This window comes from Macadamia integrifolia, chromosome 4 (assembly GCF_013358625.1).
Source record: "Macadamia integrifolia cultivar HAES 741 chromosome 4, SCU_Mint_v3, whole genome shotgun sequence".
In the NCBI taxonomy this organism is placed as follows: domain Eukaryota; kingdom Viridiplantae; phylum Streptophyta; class Magnoliopsida; order Proteales; family Proteaceae; genus Macadamia; species Macadamia integrifolia.
In genome coordinates this window covers 5121597-5144029 of record NC_056560.1, presented here as the reverse complement: position 1 = coordinate 5144029, position 22433 = coordinate 5121597, and the positions used below count along the sequence as shown (strand labels likewise).

The following is a 22433-nucleotide window of genomic DNA, read 5'->3' as shown; positions in this document are numbered from 1 at the left end:
ACATTCGAGTGTCATGGCCTATTCAATTTTGAGAAGTGGCCTATTTTTTTTAGGCATAATTTGTAAGAATGGATTTTAAATTATCAAATTAACAACACCCACTTTAGGGTTCATAAACCATATAGGGTTTGGTATGTTAGGACTAGAGTAGTCATTTTTCCCTCTGTATTTGGACGCAAAGCCACGTTGTCATCTAAACTTTTTTTTTTTTTATAACAAAAATATCTCAGATAATGTATATTATAAGTTCTCTAAGAACTGGATAATTTCTAACATAACCACCACCACCTTTATCTCATTCAACATTGGTAGATCTGGCTATATTACTTCCAATATCAGAAATGGAGACCTAAATGAGCCCAATGGATTCAAAGGTGCCAACTTGTTGTATTTGATTTTATAAAATAATTTCCAACATATGCTTGTGAAACCATTCCCTTGGTTTTGGAGAGTAGTTTTCAAGGCATGATTCCTTGCCAACTCAATTGCTTGCTTTTGTAAAGCAAAAGATATGAACAACATTTTCTAACTCCACATTACTAATGGAGGAGTGAAAAGGACTCTTAAGAGGCGCGAGAGATAAAACATTATCCCGTAAAAGTACTACAAGGGAAACCTAGCAATGTGGCAACGTTAGTCACAAATGATGATAAAGTGATTGTCTAGCCCCCATGAATTCAAAAGATCCCATTCTTGTTGAAGCTCCAACATGTTGTAAATGGCCCTCGTGCGAATATAGGGGTCACATTGTTAGTAAAGTACTTTCAACCTAAGTTATAATAGGGGAAATGAAGCCTAATAGGTAGCATGGTCCCAATATCCAAACACAAAAAGGGCGAAATCATTATCCCATCCATTATGAAATGTGAAAATCCCATTTTTATTGATGCTTCTACATGCACTTCCATTAGCCCCACACAATACCTGACCACTCTACCCTTCAAAGAACACTCTCCCAAAATAGAGTAGCATGGCCCCTACACTAACACCTGAAGGTACTAGTAGGAGCATTAAGAAAGGTGAGACTTTCACCTTTAATGAGTGATGGGTTGTCATTTCACTCACTGCGTTTAGGCACTGTTTGGCATGTTTGGCAAGTTTGGCTGAACCTTATTCAACGTACTAGGGCTGGAAAACCCCAGCGCAAACCCAACCTAACCGCAGTTGCACAAAATCGTGTTGCGAACTCGCGAACGGATCGCCGGGGCCCGATCAGGATCGGGCTGGTGAAGAGAGATAAAAGCATAAGTGGGGACGGAGGGAGAGAGAGAGAGAGAGAGAGAGAGCAGAGGGCGTTAGGGAGCGTTTTCGCAGAATCGCAGTTAGTAGTCTCACGGGGATCTGAAACCCGCAGCTAGCAAATTCATGGCCCCGAAATCGAAGGAGAAGGCGAAACCTTCGTCTTCATCTCCTTCACATGCTCCTGCTGCTATTGAAGATCTCTTCTCATCTATCAATCGACATATTCAACGATCCGAGTACGAACTGGCCGTAAAAGTTGCCGATCAAGGTTGGCGCATTCCTCCTGATGTTCCATTTCCTATTGTCGTAAATGTTATTTCTGTAAAACCTTATTCGTTATTTATCCATGAAACTTGCTTTGCAGTTCTCGCAATCGACCCCGGTGATGAGGATGCACTTCGTTGCAAAATTGTTGCTTTGATCAAAGCCGATGACATTGATCGCGCGCTTTCCACAATTCAAGCTTCCGAGAAGGCTAAGCGCCCGATTGATTTCGGTTTCTTCAAGGTAATTTTAAAAAACCCACAGTGACACTGCATTTCAAAGTTATTTTCGATTTTGATGTATAAATTATTTGTTGATTTGGCTCGATGTTTATGTTGCACATTTCACTTCTACAAAACGGCCTACTCTATAATTTTAGAAGTTGGTTAGGTTGTAGATTTGAAGCTTTCATCTTTTACATTGGTTATGTATCTGTTGCCAACTACTTGTAATGTGAATTTCCCTTGCATGTTACTGTTTTCATGGTTTTATCTATTGACAAGGCTTTTCTCATTTATTTTACATGTAGGCATATTGCTTATACAGGCAAAACAAGTTAGAAGAAGCTTTGGACTCCTTGAAAAGCCAGGAAAGAAATTCCACTACTATGCTACTAGAATCACAGATTCTGTATCGGTTAGGGAGAATGGATGCTTGTATGGATGTTTATCAGAAGCTTCAAAAGTTCAAGATTGAATCACTAGAGATAAATATTGTTGCTGGTTTGATTTTGGCTGGAAGGTCTTCTGAGGTCCAAAGTACAATGGATGCACTCCGGGTGAAAGCAACTAGCAGCTTTGAGCTGGCATACAACACTGCTTGTTCTTTGATAGAAAAGAAACAATACACAGAAGCAGAACACTACCTACTCTCGGCCCGAAGGTAACTTGCATGGTTGGAACCTACTAAGATCTTGTACCAGTTGCTTGTAGTTGGTTAAATTCCTGTTGATTTGACTGCCACTCCTATTCCACTCTACTTAAGGCATTTTAGCAGCCTTGTCTTTCCTGTCGCGTTCAATGATGATTTTGCCATATTACTCCATATGTAAGACTTATTTTCTAAGATCTTGGTATGGAGAATGTTTCACACGAGTTTTTCCTGCTAAAGCATATTTAATTAGGAATTATTTGTTCTTGCTAGATACATGCATTTCCCGTATTCATTTTGTGGTTGTTTGTGCTGACATAGAAATCATGAGTATTTGTGTGTTCATGAAAATCTGATGTTTCGGGATCGAATTAGAGAAAGCACATGGGTAAGGTCCTTAATTCGTATAGAGGTCATCTGGTGGGTTATGGAAAGCTGGGTCTCTAGTACACAGATCAAAATGCGAGAACATTTTCCCTTAGCATTTCATCTTCAATTTCCCGTTTTGTTTTGATCCAATGTTGGGGGGACATGTCGCATGGAGAAAGAACTATGGGTAAGATGCATGCGTGCATCTAATTTTTATGGCGCAGTAATGCAAAATCAAGAATTGTGCATAATAGAAGTCTCACCAATACACTGTCCATATTAAGAGAATCTCTAACAAACAGATAGTTCTATATACTTGAGAGTGTTTTCTTTTAAATATGTATTTATTATTTTTAGTAAATTTTCACCCATTTACTGCTCTTAGTTAAATTGCAAGTTTCCATTTTCATAAATCCCAATTTTACTCTTTGTAGTATGTTCAGTAATTCCTATGTTATTGTCGTTAGAAAGTTTTTCTTATTTAGGTAGATTACATGCTAGTTGAGTGTAGTGGTTGAGCACATATATGTGCTTGAAATGAGAGAAAGAACATTGAATCAGATGAATAAAATTTGATTTATAGTGTTTGGTGTCTTTTCCCTCTTATAATTAACCATAACCCGGCAATCTTTTTGCGTGGATCTTCGCACTCGTCCTTGCTTGGAATCTCCATGTAGCCAACCCCATTAAGTTGGGATACGGTTCTGGATGTTGTTGTTGTCTTTTCCCTCTATACTCTCTGCTACAATGGATTTGGCCATTTCCAATTGCTGTTTGCTGCTTTATTTACTTCTCTCTCTCTCTCTCTCTCTCTCTCTCTCTCTCTTTATTTATTTATTTATTTTTTTTAAATAACCTTAAGCTATTTCACACTCTTAATTAGGTCCATCACTTAGGATATGAGACTTTTGATTACACATTTCGATTCTTGAATCATATTGACATAGTTAAGGAGATGCACAATGACACTATAATTGGTTGATTAACAGTTTGAGAGGCAGGTGATATGTGATCACAATAGGTTCACCAGTATTTGAATTGGGGCATTTCCCCACTCACCGATTATGAATCTGCTATCTAGAGATATTACAATGGAGACCCTAGAGTGTGGGTTATTTGGTATTAATTTGTTAAAAGAAACTCGAGAGAAGATGATGCTAAATTAGAAGAAGAGAGGGGGTGTTAGAATCAAAAGGTTCCTTATAAGGATGACTAAAACAGAATATAAAGTGCAATTGTGTATAAAAAGGAGTGTAAAAGGAGTGGTGATTAGAATTGGTGACTCTGTGATATATTCTGAAGTAGCTACTGTTTTTATCTTGGCCTAATTATCTCATTCTTGAAGGAGGGAAAGACTAAGGAGTGCGTTCCCAGTAGAATTAGAGTATCTATCCTCTCCTACCCAGAAAAAGACTTGCATTCAACTATTCAAGTAGGGACAAAGACATGAGGGCATTTTGTTTTAGTGAAAATATGATTGCTTGGAAGTTTCAATAATGTGGACTGTTCGGAGAATTCTGAGATATAAATTCTCATTATTTTTCTTCTTCTATTCTTCCAGATTACGGATCCATGTAGTCGACCCCATTTAGTTGGGATAAGGCTGAGTTTTGTTTTATTCTTCCACTTTCATATCCTCATGAATTCTGATACTCTATATTTCTATTACTTTAACCTGCATTATTCATATCTTTCTTGATTCCAGCTCAAATCTGGGAGGTATCAATTCTCAATTGTCTAAAAGGAACAAAAGGGGGTGGGGTTCTCTCTCGGGATTCGTCTTCTCTTTATTTTCCCACATTCTTATTCTCCTCCTTATCATGTTATTCTATATTTTTATTACTTTGATATGCTATAAACAGAAATTTATTTTCCCATCCTTGCTATCCCTAAAAGTCCGATAACTACGGCTGATTCTGACCAGATTTCCATTCGTGCACCTTGGTCAAATCATGATAACCCTTACTTATGGATGGCAATGGGATGAGCGACTCACCTACCCCTTTGTTGTGTGTTTGGTTGATCTTTTCAGGATTTGGGTCTTGTTTTGGGGTTAATATTGTAATGCCCCATGAATTTCATTTGAAGTGTTTCGGTCATTTGGAAACCGCTCCCCGATCTCCTTTCCTGCCTTACCCAGCCAAAATTTCTGCCATGAATTGCTCTTTTTGTGATTTGGGTGGGCAGCAGTTGCAGTTCTCATCAAACTGTCAGCAAAGGCATGTTTGGATTGTCCATGCTAAAACAAACCTTTTACATTCCCATAATCATATTTGTGAGGGCCTGCTTTACCCAGAAGTTCAAGAGGTACTCAAGTGCTGATTCCATTAGCATGTAAAATTCGAGAATCTCTGCAATGTGGTTTTGTGTTCTTTTTGGGAGATTGCCATCACAAGTAGCTACAGAAAGCTGGAGAATATCATCCTGGACGAAGGCAGGGGCAATATGGTAGACCTTGCACCTCAACGTCAGTAGTCACTCGGCTTTAGCAAACACTGAACAACCTATTTACTTGCTAAAACTTTAGACTTTCTTTAATCAGCTTTTGGAATCTTCAATTTCCTTTCTTCAGTTGTAACTTCTTGGAGCTTATGTTGCCAGTATCATTTTCATGTCTTCTGATCTTCCTTTTTAATGAATGAACATATATTATCCATTTATGGAAGTCATATGATATTGGTTTTGGTAAACGTCTAGCTTATTTATGAATTCAGTGGTTTCATTCTTGTGCCATGAATTGCCGTGATATGTTTCATGTGCAACTTTTATTGCCACAAACTCCATCACCTGGACAAATCAGTTATCACTAACATAACCATCTTGACACAACATGACAAGGCTACGATGGCTACATCTTCTGGCAGCCATACCTGTTCATCACTGCCGCTGTAAAAAAAGAAAAAAATAGAAAAATAGAAAAACAGAGGAAGAAGAATTAGAGTTACTTACCTGGTCACTGTTGCTTGCCGGTTCTGATTGTCGCTGCAAGAAGAAACATGAGAAGAAAAAATAAAAAAAAAAAGAGAGAGAGAAGAGGAACTGTTTGGCTGTGCCTCTGCAAGCTAAAGGCCATGCTCATTGCCTTGTTAAAACATAAGTCTTAATTTTAGGTTCTTTCAACGTATTAATTTGTACATTAAATATTTTACATTTCTCTACAGGTTTTCTATCTTGCATTTTGCATTTTTTGTTTTATTATGCAATTTTAGAACCCTTATTTCACAATATTTGTATTACTTCAAATATAAATGATTAAACATATTTACACACATAAACACGCAAACATGCTAATACCCCATATCGTAAGGGATGGGATTCTGGTCGAGTTGACACCCAGGCTGCCAGACACATATGGGTGACGGTCACTTGTATTTAAACCATAAACAAGGTTAGATGATGAGAAGCTATTGTTGCTATCCACATCTCTCTCTGGTTCAGTTCCAATCTGCTTTATTTAATTTTATTGAATAACTTGGTTGTCGTTTGTGATGTCTCTTTTCTTGTCTTACATTGAGGCATCTGCTATAAAACCTCTCCATTTTGAAATTCAGATTCAGCAAAACCCATCAGCATGCATTTCTTTTGACAGAATTGGTCAGGAAACATTAATGGAGGACAACTGGGCTGATGATGAGATTGAGATTGAACTTGCTCCGATTTCTGTCCAGCTGGCATATGTTCGTCAGGTAAGTCTCTTGGTTTTTAAAATTTTCTCTTAAGATATGTTTGGAAGGCAATAAAAGAAAAGAAAAAAATTGAAAAAATGTTGAAAAATGAGAGAGAGAGGGGGACACATTAACTTCATCATGATTTTTGACTTATTATGATTTTCTTTTCTTGCCTCCAAACATCGCCTTAGGTAATATCTGTGGAACTGCCTGTAATGCAAATTGCCTTTTTTGCTTCAGCTACTTGGACACACCCAAGAGGCCATTGAATCTTACACCGACATTGTAAACCGAAATCTGGCTGATGACTCATCACTTGCAGTGGCAATAAACAACCTTATTGCATTAAAGGGTCCGAAGGATGCCTCTGATGGCCTTAGGAAACTTGATCGGCTAATAGAAAAAGGTAGTGATGGTCAGAGCTTCCAGCTTGCTCGTGGACAGGACTTGAAGCTTTCATCAAAGCAAAGGGAAGCAATATACACTAATCGAGTGCTTCTACTTCTCCATGCAAATAGGTTGGATCAGGTATGTGCTTGTGATCCTACGTATCTCTCTGTGATGTTTACTTGTAATCAAGGTTGTCAAATCACCTAAGCAAGGTAAGGTGATAAACCTCCAAGCGTGTGGTTCAAGTTCTTCAGACTGCAAAAGAGAAATCTCTCTCTACTGTCTAGCTCCAAACCAAAGTATAATAACAAAAAATTCATCCAACATATTCCACAAAATATATGATTTGCACATCTTCACATGAAACCTTCTCTTGGTGCTTCTATAGTCTTCATCCAAGTTCATCTTATGATTTCTTTGGACTTTTAACATAAAGAGCTCTTCCTTGGAACCACTTTATAACCTAGGGTCCAAAGGGAGGGAATTAAGCGAAGAACTTGTATTGCAACTCTCAAACCAAAACTGTGGGCTCTGGTACCAAGTTGGATTCTAAAGGTTGCAAGAGAACAAAGAGCAGGAGAGAAGATGAGAGTAGAAGGTTGGGGGAGACGAAGGAAAAAAGAAGGGAGAAAGATAGCGGTAGAATGTTGTGGGAGAATATTTTTCATCTCTCCCCTATATTGAGTCAACTAACTAACAAGGGACATTGCATTCTTACTCCCGTGCTAATAAGATTTGCCGACCCCATTTATTAGGGAAAAAAAGGCTGAGTTGTTGTTGTACACTTGTACCCCCCATTCTAATTTAAGATTACCAAGGGAGGTAAAAGGTAAAAAAAAGAAACGCACAACAACAACGAACTCAGCCCTATCCCTACTTAATGGGGTTGGTTACATGGATCCAACAAAACAAAGTAGAAAAAAAAAAAATCCAAACAGAAAAATGGAGAAGGAAGTGATGAAAGATTAGAAAAACACATTACAACATAAAAGCCAGTACCCAAAGTACTCTTTTTACATGAACTCTAACAAGGGGGCCCACATATTAGTGTAGAGACTTTACAAAAACCATACACTAAGGAACCTATTCAGGTTCAAACAGAACCAGAACAGCAAGCTTGGTTCTTCAGTCAGCTCGCTCCTCCTATCACTGGTTCTGTTTGCTCCTTTCTAGGACTGAATTGCATCACAACCCCAACACCTCGCACCCCCTTTCCCACCTCCCAAAAAAATGGGGGTCGGGGGTGGGGATAAAGAAGTAGTTGGATAGAGGCATGCATTTTCCGAACTGTTTCTGTTAGAAGATTCATTTGTTCATGGGTAAGTACAATTTTCATTCGGATGAAAATTTACTGAAATTTTGGTTTTCTGTTCTTTGTAATGTTGAGCTTGGAGGAACATTTGGTACTCTAGTCTTTCATGTGAAGCAGCGGATATCATTTATGTTGTATTTTGAATTCTTCAGCTTGATAATTTTTTTGCCACTTTTGTTTTTGAAATTGTATCTCTAGCTTTCTTTTGATTATACTGGAAACTGTTGCTCCTAAATGTGAATTCACAAATTTTATGAGACTCTGATAATCGTCTTCATGTTTGTCTCGTGCAGGCTCGGGAACTTGTGGCTGCACTTCCTGGTATGTTCCCAGATAGTGTGATGCCCATGCTTCTTCAAGCTGCTGTTTTTGTGAGAGAGAACAAGGCTGGAAAGGCAGAAGAGATCCTTGGGCAGTTCGCTGCCAGGTTCCCTGAGAAATCCAAGGTGGCCCTTCTTGCACGGGCACAGGTAGCTGCTGCTGCGAGCCACCCACAGATTGCTGCAGAGTCCTTGGCAAGGATTCCAGATATACAACACATGCCAGCCACTGTTGCCACCCTTGTCACCCTTAAAATGCGTGATGGGGACATTGATGGTGCAGCCGCAGTGCTTGATTCAGCAATCAATTGGTGGTCAAATGCCATGGGTGAAGACAACAAGCTCAACATCATCATGCATGAGGCTGCATCCTTTAAGCTCAAGAATGGGCGTGAGGAAGAGGCTGCAAGTCTGTATGAGGAGCTAGTGAAAAGTCATCAGAGTGTCGAGGCTTTGGTTGGGCTGGTAACCACGGCTGCTAAGGTGGATGTTGAAAAGGCTGAGGCGTATGAGAAACAGCTGAAGCCTCTGGCAGGGTTGAAGGGGGTTGATGTGGAGAGCTTGGAGAAGACATCTGGTGCAACACGCGTAGAAGGTGGGGGCCGTGTAGTGAATGTAGAAGCCTACGAGGAGGCGAAGGGTAAGGTGAAATCAAAAAAGAAGAGGAAGAGAAAGCCAAAGTATCCGAAAGGGTTTGATCCTGCTAACCCAGGTCCACCACCAGATCCAGAAAGATGGCTGCCCAAGAGGGAAAGGTCTAGTTACCGGCCGAAGAGGAAGGACAAAAGGGCAGCAGCTCAGGTAAGAGGTTCCCAGGGTGCGGTAATGAGAGAGAAACATGAAGCTAGTGCTGCCAATACTAACAGTAATATTTCAAATTCAAAGTCAAGCCAACCTGCGGCAGCTTCTTCGAAAGGGTCATCACATAATATGAACTCAGAGCAATCGAAGCCTTCTTCATCAAAGTCATCTAGAAAGAAGTCGAGAAATAACTAGGCAATAAATCAGAATTTTGAATTCTTTCAAATTTAAACTTCTTTACTGTGGCTTCTCTCGGGGATATTTTGATGGGTGTTATCTTCCTTTTTTTTTTTAAATCTTCTGTTAACGAGATTTATTGAATTTGATATGTTTTAGAGTTTTCCATTGTATTTACATTTTGTAAAACGTTCTGTTTTAGATTCAGGGGATTGATAAGGTAGGTAACAGTAATTGAGGTTGCCCCAGCCTGACAATGCTTTAGTAATCTTTGGGTCGATACCGTTTCAGCCAGAGTCCATATCAATACAGGATCAGCCAGGAGTCCAGACCGACCTTTTCCGATATTGATACAGATCGACAAATCCGATACCAATTCTTCAAACCATAAGCCGGACTTGCACAACCTCTCAACCCCAATACATGTATAAATATGTTAGCAAGCCTTAGCTCGACTAATGAAAGAGCTAAAATCTCATTTTTCTTGTGTTTTAAAGCAATGTGGCCAATAAGATTTCTCCTTCACCCTGAAATTTGTGATCATAATTGGTCACAAATGTCTACCTTCGTATCTACCAATGGTCAATGGTACCCCATACACTGTTGTCCAATACCTTCTCAACACCATTCAAAGGTCTTGGTCAAGGGATCTATGGCTAATGGTCTTGTCAAGTGATCTATGGCTGAAGTAGTTTTATGCAGTCTTAAAAATGTTTTTTCCTGTAAGATACTATTTGCATTAATGGAAAGAAGGTTCTCTAACGAAGTGGCATAGGAAAATGTAACAATGAGGAGCGATTGAACAATTTTGTATATAAGAGTGTAGAGATATTATTTCATGTGAATGACTAAAGAGAGAAAAAAAAAAAAAAAAAAAAAAAAAGAGAGGAAAAAGAGAAAGTGAAGACTGAAGCGAGAGCGATATGGGATGTGATGGTTACTTGCAAGGTAGAAGATCTAAGCTCCTTACTGGTTGAATGCATGATACAATCATCCAGGGTTTAAAACTCAAATTGGATTAGTTGGTATCAGTTGGATCGATTAGGGGCCCGTTTGATTTTGTTTCTCATGTTTCTATGTCTAGAAACAGTAGAAATGGTTTTTGCCGTTTCTGTGTTAAGAAACGATTTTTTGAATTGTAAAAGGGTGTTTGGTTTTTCTATTTCTCGAAATGTTTTCAACAGTGTAGTAGAGTTCAAGACATGAGTGAAGGTACGATGTTGTAGGAATGCAACTCACGAGTGAAGACATGACGTTGGAGTTGCGTGTATGCTTCATGGGTATGAGCTTCAAAAGGATGAAGGCAATCCGAAACTGTGGGCGTCGCACAACCAGGTTGGAATCGTCGCATTTGGATAGTCAGAAGTTTCAACAATGGGTTGGGGTTTTGGTAGGTCGAGTGAAGTACCGGGTTTTTATAATTTTTGTCGCTCCCACTTGTTTCTAGAAATAGAAAATTAAGTCTAACTTGCTTCTCTATTATTGTTTTCATACACAGAAATATGTAAAAATTTACATTTTTGTTTCCAAAAACAAGTGAAACGAAACAGAAAAATCCAACGGTTTTCTGAATTTTTTTTTTCCTGAACATTGAAAAATTAAAAAAAACCATTTATGGAAACAAAATCAAATGGGCCCTTCTTTTTTTTTTTTTTTTTTTCCTTTTTTGGTAGAAAGTTGGATCAACTAGTTGAAGGTCTGATACTTTGAATTTATTATAACACTCATATAGGGTTTAAAACTCAGATCGGATCAATTGATATGGGTCTTGATCAATCCTGATCCCTAATCGTATCCATTGATGGTAAGACAAAAGTAAAATAGTAATATGATTTCTCTTTCACCGTGGCTTGAGGAAAACTTGATTCCTTCCTATATGATATGACTATGGTTGAAATATGAAAGTTTATTGTTACGCTATTCCATGAAGCCTTTTTAATATTTTATTTTTTTCATGTAAAAAATCATTAGCTTCGAGTTGAAATCAGCCCTGACCGTTCCCGAGTGGCCAATTCTAGGGTTTGGTAACCGGATCACTAGATTTCGGATATGATGGGCTGGACCGATTCGATCCTCGATTCCGAGTTTTAAATCCCAAACCCTTGCTGAAGTGTGTCTCGTGTAACCCGCAGGTTACCGTGGGAGATTTGGGAGTCGCAACGGGTTAGACCCGTAAAGAAACTCTGGTCTTTTTTTACGATGGGAACTTGTTCGAATATCTTTCCTGTCTAGGAAGCAGAGGGGCAGTGCTTCTTAGCTCTGATATTTGCTCATGAGAGATTATGGTTTGATAGATTGTTCCTTGAAGAGGAGAAGATTGATGAGCTTTGATCCTATGGAAGCAGAAATAGCCAAGGTCATCAATCATCTTTAGTTTCTTTATATCTTTCCCCTTGAGTTGCTTTTTTTAGTCTTTTGATCTTGGCGTATCTGGTTTTGTTCAATCCAATTTATGTAATTTTGGGAATTCGTAGATGCGGCATTTTGTGATCTTAATCTTCTGGTTTTTTTATTCACCCAAAAAAAAAAATCTTCTGGTTTTGGTAATGGGTGTATGGGGTTTTTTCCAATATTTGGGATTTTGATACTGTCTGGGGGCGTTTTCTTTGGTGATATGCTGTATTTGAGTGAAGAACAAGTGTTCCTTTACGTAACCGTGGTTGGTTTGCATGGACTTCGATAAGATTGCAGACTTGATAAGAAATTTACGGAATAGTTATGTTTTTCTATGGTCAGGACTCAGGACCTTTGAGTTTGAACTCCTCCCCCATCCTTCTTCCGATGGAGAATTTGTGTAATTGAGTTGTAAAGGTGTTCGAGCTAGGAACCCTGTAAACTCTCCATACAGGAACCAACTTGAGTTTGAATTGGTAAATCTAATTAGCCGTAGTGTTGACTTCTTGGTTACGAACTCCAGTTGTCTTTCATGTACGGATAGTTTTTCCTGAGTTTTGTAATCTCATTGCCTTAGTCGTTACCGCAGAAGTGGTGTCAAAATCTGTCCACATTGGCTACAGAAACACCATTGAGGGGTTTACTAGTTCTCGAAATTCGGGGTAGAATGGAACTATCAAGGAAGTTTTGATGGTGTGTTAACTTGTATTAAATGGAACCATCAACTGCGGACTCCACAAGATTATAACCACACCTTCGAAGTGATAATAAATGACTAGAGAAAATCATGAAAGAATGCTAGAAATCTTGTACTAAAGATCGCATTTTAGGATGATTAATTTGAGCTAGAGATTAATGATTGTAGGAAGTACCCAATTGATACAATTGTTCAAAGTTTCTGTATGTGTAGTTTGCATTTTGCAAACTATAAGTTCACTGGCAAGATGACGGGAGATGTGGACTTTATTACCTGGATATGTAGTTGGTCTATTCATTATCTATTGCATTGTGGTCTCTAATCACTAGTTTGCTTTTCGAGGAAAATTTTAGTGTGCTTTTCTTTAGCTACCTCATATCCCATATTGGTGCTGTAAGCTAGTTTATGGGCTTTATCGGAGTTAGCAACCCAGGAGGGTGGGGGGTTAATATACTACTTGGTATTTTCTGCTCTCGTAAAAAATATTTCTTGAAAATGTTTCCTCAAGTTCACTAAAAATTGGGGACAGCAGTTGGAATAACTCAATTTAGGTGATAGTGTAATGTTTCCTCAAGTTCACTAAAAATTGGAGACAGCAGTTGGAATAACTCAATTTAGGTGATAGTGTGTTTGTATTTTGGTTGGTGTTGCCTTACAATGCTCCTGCTAGCATTTAGTTAACCATTTAGAGCCACAGTTGTTTCAATCCTTCCATTAAAGGCTAGTTGGTTAACATAGTCATCCCTTTGTCTCAAGACTCTCAACAGATGGGCATAAGCATGCAAATTGTTGCTTGTCTAACCTCTCTGTTTTTTTTTTTTTTTTTGGGTGGGGAGATGAAAAGGTCAAATTAATTTTACCATGCATAAGGTAAATGGCAGGATGTATATATATTTTTTTAAATTTTGATAACTGAGATAACTGTCAAGCAAAATAATGTGGGAAAGCTGTCTTCACTGGTGGTCACATTAGGAGGAGGATGATAGTCCATTGTTGTAAGAGATCCTCTATTTGACTTTCTTGAAGGCTAACAGAGTTCTTTATTGTGTGCATTAAATGCCAGTTTAGAGACTTCCAAAACTTCACCTCATCTAGTTTTGAAGTTGTTTGTCAAAAAGTTTCAATCATCTCCTGGTTATTCTAATATTATAATTGTAACTGTAACTAGATTTTGCATCACCCTTGCGGGTCAAATCACATGAAACTACTTTAAGATTTAATTTTATCTATTTCTGTGAATTGTCTTATCCTTTATCTTTTTTTGGGTGTAGAATTTTCTCACATGACAAGTGAGGATTAGTGACTTTTCTTCTGCTTCTTTTCTAGCGGCTCTACTGCAAACGATATTGTTCATTTAACCACTTGGCTAAATATTTAGCAATTGGAATTGTTTTTCACAAAAATTGTTTCTTTTCATCCTTCTTCTGCCAGATAAGATGGATTTTATTCTGTTTTCTGTATTGTCAACTAAATGTCATGTGCTAGCTGGTGAACCTCTGTTATTCAATTCCTTTCCTTTCATGCTGTTAGACCAAGCTTGCAGCTATGGCAGAAGAGCTTGGACGAGAAATTCGTGTATTTGAAACGTTACCAACTTCTGAAGATGGATCTGCGACCATGACATCTAATGAAGGTAAGAGCCACTCAACTTGTACGAATCTCTTGAAACTTGTATCGTGGTCTTCTATTTTTTATTCAATTCGTTTGGCTCTACATCAATTCTCTATCTGACGATCCTTTCAGGATTTGTGCATTCCCGTATTATCTTTTGTATGGATTGTATTGGTTATGACTTATGACTCTTTGCTTTGGCAGATGAGCCTGATGATTTCTATGAGTTCACAGCGGAGGATTATTTCCGGATTTTGGCAACCAGAAAGGAAGGTACACTAGAAGCTGCTACATTGCTAGTTAAGACTCTTACAATTGATTATTTTTCTATTTTCATTGTTCTTGGATTTTATGTACTGGGTAGAATGAAACTGTCAAGGAAAATTCTGTCGTTATCACAGTGCCAATTTGTATGCCACACCTACTGTTCTTGTGGTTTGTTGTTCTTTATTAGCAGATTAAGCAGCCCCTATGGTAATTAGTTTTTTGCTGGTGGCAATCCGATCAAGTCTCTCGAATACAAAGGAAATTGTCCTCCTTGAGTTAATGTTACAAGTTATACTTATATTGTATCCCGGTGAGACCATTGGATGGAACCGTCAAAAAATGTTTCTAGGAGTCGTCAGACTGAAGGATTATCATCTTATTCATAGTATCTTGCTTGAAGATCTCCTTCTTTTGTGGGACTAATCCTTTGGTGGTACCTTGAAGGTGCATTAATTTATCATTTATGGTAGGCAGATAGTTTATTCTTCTACTTCTTTTTACGCCAGCTATTACTTTTGCCTTATGTTGACCCTTGTAAATTAACCCCCCCCCAAAAAAAAAAAAAAAAAAAAAAAAGAAAAAAAAATTGTTTTGATGATTTAAAAAGACTTTCACATTTGGGAATCACTGAATCAGTACATACAGTGAGGTGAAAAACTAAAAATCTCAACTGTTTAATTATATATGAAGCTAAGGTTTGATATATAAATTTTTTTTTCTTACCTTGGCTAATCTTGTTCACTATAGAATGCTGCATCTTGAGGGTTAGGCTTCCTTTGTAATGGGATAGTCCTCCTTACCCAAAAAGGGGAGGGAACCACTAATAAGGTAATTTCTTAAAGCTCAACTTCCCTGAAATCCCTCCAAAGTTCCACCCTAGGCCTTGTTGTGGAACTATTGCAGACTCGTCTATTGGCCTTATCTTTAGAACTCAGCGGAGAATTAGGTTGTGGACATCAATAAATAGTGTGGTTCCTCTCCATCAAAGGCCTCCTGTCACCTCACTCTATAGCCACTGACATTGTAACCAATGAAATGAGTGTGATCTCATGATGTTCTTCCAAGGTAAGGTAAGGATGACTCCTCGCTGTCCCAGAGTCCCAACCACTGTGAAGTATGCATATAATTGATTTGATTGGAGAAGAATGGTGGCAATTTCCTAATGTGTGTGTTTTTTTTTTTTTGTTTTGTTAAACTTGTTTAATTGGCTTTATTGACAGACAAATTCCTGAAGACCCGCAAAATCCGAGAAACAGAGGAGGCAGCTCGTAGGTCAAGAATAACTAAGGTGCTGGTTAGCTGCCGCCTCTTTCATGTGATTACAATTTTTTAGAACATTTTTGGTCTGCATTTTTAATCATCATAAATCTTCGTGAAATTTCTCCTGACTTTATTCTTGAATTTGAGACATTTTCCCACTTTTGTTAGTTTTGTGCCTGCCAAATCAGCTAGTAACATGTTCCCACTCTTCTTCCCAACTCATTTAGATTATCAATTGCCACCTTCTTCTTGTGAACAAGAAAATGTGGCCAATGAGATTATGCAGTATATATTAGGTGTTGTTCTTATAAAATTATTGGCTCCTGCAATTAAATCAAATCTCCTAATTAGGAACAATGTTAGTATGACTTCTTCAGTTATCTACTTATTTTTCTATTGGTTACTTTATCACAGAGTATGTTGTTTGACTTGTCTCTTTATCCAGGCAATAATTCGGGTCCGCTTCCCTGATAATTGTACCTTAGAGGTGAAGTTTCATTCATCAGAGACATTACAAAGTTTAATTGATCTTCTGTTGAAAGTGGTTGCTCGACCGGACCTACCATTTTATATATGTTAGTATTTTCTTTTAAGTATCTGAATACCCTTTACGTGTTTTAGTTAATTATGGTAAAGGCCTGACTGTTGGTTCTCTGTTAGATACAACTCCTCCAAAAAAGCGTATCGTGGACTTATCTCAAGATTTCTACTCTGCCGGCTTTGTTCCTGGTGCAATTGTATATTTCTCATATGATGTACAGAAAGGTTAGTTGGGGCAATAAAAAAAAACTTGTCATTGTCTTCAAATGATTCAAGAATCAATCAGGGGTGCACGCTACTTTGTGTTACCTGAAGCTGAGTACCTAGCAATTAAAATTGGGGAACATCTTTTTTTTTCTCTGAAAAACCTTCAACGCTTCTTTGGAATTGCACTTCTCTGAAAGGATTGGAATGGTTATGCTGTATCTAGTTATGTGCCACTGCTTACTGCTTAACTTTCAATGTCATAAGTAGCACATTGTTATTGACTTGCTGGAGAAAAACTTCCGGCAAGTAGTGTGATGTAGCATACATGGTTCGTTATTTGCGCCTGCTCCTGAAGACTGTAGGTTTACAACAACAACAACTCGGCCTTTTCCCATCTAAATGGGGTTGGCTACATGGATCCTTGAGTGGCTTAAGCATTCGACTACATGTAGCTTTGCCCTCCAAAAGCTCTGTTTGAGGTCGTACTAGAGTCGAGACCTCCTGAAGACTATAGGTTTTTATTCATAATATACTATATAAAGTTGCTTGTAACAGATTTTGTTAATGCTTTTCTGCTTAATCTTGTTCTGCCATTTGAATGCTTTAGGGTGAGGTCATTATTTGCTGTTTCATGTCGTTTCTTACTACTTCAATCAAGTCATTTTAACATTCTTGTATATCTTTAAAATCTGCATTTACACTCAATCTCAATTCTTCTAGATGAATAATCCAAATTTAAAAGTAAACTTTTTCTGACAAATCATTATACTTTGTACACATGCATGCATGGCCTTAAATATTGGGCAACCTGGGCTGCTGTAATCATTGTTATCTTTAGCTTTAGAAACATTTTTTTTTCCTTGGGTTGGATTTTTTTTATCGTCATTTTCTGCGAGGTCAAAGTGGACGCCAAGGTTGCAATCAGATTAAGGGGGGGGAGGAATCTGGTTGTCTCTAACAGGCTATCAAGCTTTAATGGCGGAATTTTTCTATCAAGCAAAGAAAAAGGACATATTTAATGGCAATTCCAGTGGAAATGATTGGAGGTGTTTGTGGATTAGAACATGATCTAAATTTAATAGAATTAATGTGTATTTGGATGTACTAATTGATTTTTTGCATTGAATCTTATCCACAATACGTTTTTTTAAAATATTTTTAATAATCTAGTAGCTTAGGTTGTTTGTTTGTTGAGTTGACATAAAAAGTTGAAGCTCAAAACAATTAATGGAATTATTTATTTTTATTTTAATTAAGTTGGATATGTCCGATTAGATCGAATTGTGAGCCATTTGTACTTTTTGATTTTCTTTATGTATCTGCCGCCTGTGGGTTGGTTTACATGACCTTGAAGATTTATTCTGTTTGATGTAATTGGTGGCAATTCTCTATTGTCTCACTGATGCTTCATTTAGATTGTCATGTATCACCTCAGCTTTTACTCAATAAATGTGCTGCCTCCTACTTATCTGACCATTATGCGGAAAACGATTATATATGAAATTTTGCTTAACTTATGGCATGTGTAGGGGACAATGCTGCAGAAACTTCAGTGCCCTTTCTTCGAGATGAGATCATGTGCCTCAAGGGCCTGGATATAATTCCAGAACAGGCTGAATCAGTCCAATCTGCAGCGGAACCTGTTAGGGTGGAACCATCTCCTGTTGTTCAAGAGCGTAAAGCTGTTGAGAAGAAACCTGTTAAGCCAAAATGGCTCAAAATGTGATACAGCCTATTGCATAAGTGAGATCCCTTTTCCTATTTTTACTTTATTTGATCTAGTTTTCATATCTATTCTTGTATCTGGGCACCTGTTCTGTGGGTTAATCTACATAGCCAAGCTTAGTTGGGTGACCCTATTTTCTGCCACGTAGCAGCTCAAGTGGCACTTGGAGTAAGGTCTATAAGCCTGTCACCTCTGCTTGTGTGGAAAATTACTTCTTCACTCTTCAGGTTTCAACTCTGAATATTTTCTGGCTGATAATGCAATGGGATAATTCCAATACCTGGGGAAAATGGTTGAGTTGGTTATAGAATTTGTAATTGGCCTGCCTAGGAAGTGTTCTAGTATTGAAATGACATTATCATCTCCACACATTTCAAGTAAAAGGGGTAAGTATACTTTGCTAGGTGGACCACCAAAAAAAAACTTGTGTCCATTTTTTCTATTCCTTCTTTTTTCATTTGTCCTATGTAGCTGAAAAGTGTCTTTCCTAAGTCTGTATTTTTATATTCCAATTTAACCCTGTAATTTTTTCTTGGGGGTTGGGCAGAAGAAAGAGCCACTAGGGTTTCCATGTGTAAATCACAATTGAATTGAATGCTAGAGGGAAGGTATCTAAATCATATAATTATGGCAATATGTCTCGTACCTTTGTGTATATGGTGAAAGATATCCTTACATTCTTCATTACTAGGCTAGCATCATTGCTACTATTTCAATCACCTTGTGACTGTATGAGAAGGTAGTCAAGCTTTCTTTCCGGCTGTTGTTATGAGCAGTAGTGATGAACTGTATTAAATGATTCAATGTTACGCTGGTGTGCAAATCCCTTCTGTGCTTCACTTGAAATGGATGTGATGTTCAGAGAAAATAAGACCATCTTGGGATTAATCATGCTTTGTCATATTCAGTTTGCTTATGCCTCTTTAACTTATTTCTTGTTCTGTATTTTGTTTTTGTTCATTTCTTGTGAACTTCCCAGAGAATGGCAAACTAAAGCTAGACGAATTTTCTCAACTGTGATGGGTATCGGAGATGAACTGTATACTATGCTTCTGGTACACAAAAGCAAAAGCTTACAATGGAATTTTGGTTGAGGAAGAACTACCAGGAAATCAAACTGTGTAAACAGGATGGGTTTTCTTATTCTTAATTTTCTTAGTGCCCTTCAATTTATATCAGACTTATTTGATGTTCAGGTGGGGAATTGTAACTTTATTCACATGTGTTATTTGGATGGATTTATGAGAGTAATTGTATGTTTCTTGCTGAAGATTATACTAAATTACCAACTATTATTTGGCCAGGCCATTCTCTGTTAAATATTTAAGTTAGCTCACGCAGCTTTGATCAAGTTTGGTTTACATCCTCCCCAATCATAAACTCTATTAAGTTAGACATGTATGTGGACCGAACCCACTTTTCTTGTGGTCATCCTCTGGAGTTCTGGTGCCAATTTTTGGCGCAATGAACCTTTCCCCTGTTCTTTGTGTCGTCTAGGAGGGCAACAGAGAAGACCCGACTTCAATCTTGGTATCATATCACCATTGGTGAAGATATTCCCTCTTCACCATGTGTGAAAAAACTTTATCCCTTTTGGGTGTAGTTTCTCTTAACCTATGGTGAAGAGAGAATCTTTTTCCACAAGATCTAACCCTCTGATTGGATCAAAGGCTTAGATCCAAAGGTTCACCCGTGCACAAAATTTGGGTCTCTTCAGTTTGGCAAATGACACAAATTTGGGCCATTATGATAGCTTATTATAAGGTTGGTGAGGAAAATGAAGCTAACTAACGACATTTATTTTTCCACGTAGTGGTAATAAATATATGGTGTGAGGGTTTTCCACACTGTCAGCGTGGGAAGGAAATTTTACACTGCCACCAATTAATGGTTTAGATATCAATCCATGTGGACTTCACATTTAAAAAATTGATAATATATATATATATATATACGTGTGTGTGTGTGTGTGTGTGGGGTTCCGAGAAAGCATGGGAAAGAATCACACATTGTGCAGATTTTATCCCTGAAGTATTTAAAAGGAGAGTTTCCTTTGCTGCCTGTGTGCACTTTCCAACAGGTGGAGAGGGTTTTGAATTGTCAAATAGGAGGATCTTTTTTAATAGAGGTGAGAGAGTATAGGTCTAAGTGGTTTGTGAGAGGTATGTAAAAGAATTGGCATGTTGTCATATCATATAGTTCCTTCTCTTATTTAAAAGTAGGAGAAACGGATGCTTCTTAGTCATGCAACCCCTACACATAGACAGAAAGTGGCGAAATGACACCCCATCATTGTAAAACCCAAAAGGACCCCCTTCTTTGATTCTCATGTGCACTCTCATTGGTCTTTGTGTGACAAAGGAGCATTTTTTCCCCCACCTTAAAAGTAGTTTTTTGTTTTGTTTTTGGTAACACCCTTAAAAGTAGTTGGAATCTTATATTCTATTTTATCACAAGAAAGAAATTCATTAAAAATAGTTGGAATCTTGCTTTCTTTAGTTTGGTGCTGAAAATAAGAAGGATGGGGGTAACCATTTACAAACTAAGGACCATAATGGTTTAGTGTTTAGGAGCGGAAGATGCAATAGCAACTCCAACTCTCTGTGTCTCTCCTCCCCACATGAAATGATCTGTTTCCCTTAAGGAGAATGATATAGACCGGGAGATGTTAGTACACCCTCAACTGTTAGACAAGGAACACTCCCCCCATAAATCAGTGGTAGTGAATAATAATAATAATAATAATATTGACTATCAAATGAGATAAATCATATGTCAAACCTTGAGTATTCTCATAATTGGATGGTTCACCATGCAATGAACTTTAATTTTACGGCATTGAAAACATTATATAAAATATTTTTTTGATAGAAAAACATTATATAATAAAAGGCATGAAAATGATTATGTAGTACAATGATGTATAAGAATAAGAAAAAATAGTTTCAACAAAATTTAATTCTTTACTAGAATGCCCAAAAAGGTAATACCTCCCCAATTCTCTTTTAAAAAAATAAATAAATAAATAAATAAAAGTGAAAAGAAGAAGAAGCGGACAACCCTAAAATAATTATCAAATAATTAGTATCAAAGTGTTTTATTTTTTTATTTTTGTATTTTAAGTATCAAAAGAAAATTCTAAAGTGACAAGGGAGTTGGAAACTTCACTCTTAAAAATATAGTTTTAAGTATCAATATCATATTCGATAAAAAAAAAAAACAAAAATATCAATATCATAATGGTGTATTGGCTGATTAGTATCATAAGACACTATATTTCTAAATAATGGTATCAGATCAATCATATCATTATTAATACCTGAGCGATCCACATTGATATCGAATTATTGACAATACTAAAATCGATATAATTACCAATAATTAAATCTATTCTTTTTTTTTTTTCTCTCTCTCTCTCAATAACTAAATCTATTCAATATCGGATGAATAGACACTAATATCGATACCTACAACGTACAGCTTTTGATCCCAGATGGCCCCAAATAAAAAAAAAAAAAAAAAAAAAAAAAAAAGGATTCTAATCCGAATCGACCTGCCAAACCACATTATCTTGGTTTGACAAACGGATGAGATCTCTCACCTACAACCGTTGGCGGTTGGCGGTTGGCGGTTGGCGGATAGAAATATCGTTTGTTGAATAAACGTGCTTAACCGCCCTAGTAAAACTTCTCACATAAAAAATTCCTTTCCATGGGGTCATTTTTGGAATTATACAATAGATAATTAATAAGGTCAACTTATTACGGCTAAAGTTCATAATTCCTGTTGACCGATGAGTTCCTTGCTACAGAAATGCGTGGCATTGGCCGCCCCACTAAAATACGCCGTGACCATTGTAACCATGTATCTTCTATAAAAAAAAAAAAAGAAGCAGGAAAATTTACTGCACCACCCCTTGGAGAATGTCACAATGATAAGACTACCCCCTTTGTTTGACCAAATTATTCTTAGACCCCCTACCGTTAGTCATGTTAAGGAATATACTATAGTTGCTGATGTTTGCTGACATCAGCAACTATATTTTGTTTTAAATACCAAAATGCCCTTATAAAATAGGAAGTATCAAAAATACCCTTAAGATTGGTTAATATTTCTTTTTTGATCTTTCGATTCTAACTTACAAAGAAATTCCAGAGATTGAAGAATTCCTGGAATCAAATCAATTAAAGCAGAGATAAGTGAAAGATAATCTTAATTTGCATACCTTGTATTTATCCTGAGAGTAGTTGATCCCAATTTTAATGGAGTTGTTATCGATTTGCTTTGCCTTCCAGTGGTCTCAACTCGTAAAATGATC

At 37.4% G+C, this 22433-nt stretch overlaps 2 protein-coding genes across 2 annotated transcripts; both read left to right on the top strand.

Moving 5' to 3' along the window:
- Window positions 1–1243: 1243 nt before the first annotated feature.
- On the top strand, window positions 1244–9586 carry LOC122076847 (signal recognition particle subunit SRP72). Its single transcript, XM_042642436.1, has 6 exons — window positions 1244–1510; window positions 1607–1749; window positions 2036–2388; window positions 6335–6431; window positions 6654–6941; window positions 8409–9586. The coding sequence occupies exons 1-6, from the start codon at window positions 1366–1368 to the stop codon at window positions 9429–9431; spliced, it is 2049 nt and encodes a 682-aa protein (XP_042498370.1). The 5' UTR covers window positions 1244–1365; the 3' UTR covers window positions 9432–9586.
- A 1942-nt stretch (window positions 9587–11528) lies between these two features.
- On the top strand, window positions 11529–19466 carry LOC122075158 (plant UBX domain-containing protein 1-like). Its single transcript, XM_042640077.1, has 8 exons — window positions 11529–11769; window positions 14035–14137; window positions 14320–14388; window positions 15603–15670; window positions 16088–16217; window positions 16303–16407; window positions 17919–18132; window positions 19095–19466. Exons 1-7 carry the CDS (start codon window positions 11686–11688, stop codon window positions 18113–18115), a joined length of 756 nt encoding a protein of 251 aa, XP_042496011.1. The 5' UTR covers window positions 11529–11685; the 3' UTR covers window positions 18116–18132; window positions 19095–19466.
- The last annotated feature ends 2967 nt before the right edge of the window (window positions 19467–22433 follow it).

Coding starts and splice junctions, on each gene's coding strand:
- LOC122075158 (XM_042640077.1), top strand. CDS start 11,686: ATGAGAGATTATGGTTTGATAGATTGTTCCTTGAAGAGGAGAAGATTG. Junction 14,138..14,319: donor GACCATGACATCTAATGAAG/GTAAGAGCCACT, acceptor TTGCTTTGGCAG/ATGAGCCTGATGATTTCTAT. Junction 15,671..16,087: donor GTAGGTCAAGAATAACTAAG/GTGCTGGTTAGC, acceptor CTCTTTATCCAG/GCAATAATTCGGGTCCGCTT.
- LOC122076847 (XM_042642436.1), top strand. CDS start 1,366: ATGGCCCCGAAATCGAAGGAGAAGGCGAAACCTTCGTCTTCATCTCCT. Junction 6,432..6,653: donor AGCTGGCATATGTTCGTCAG/GTAAGTCTCTTG, acceptor TTTTTGCTTCAG/CTACTTGGACACACCCAAGA. Junction 6,942..8,408: donor ATGCAAATAGGTTGGATCAG/GTATGTGCTTGT, acceptor TGTCTCGTGCAG/GCTCGGGAACTTGTGGCTGC.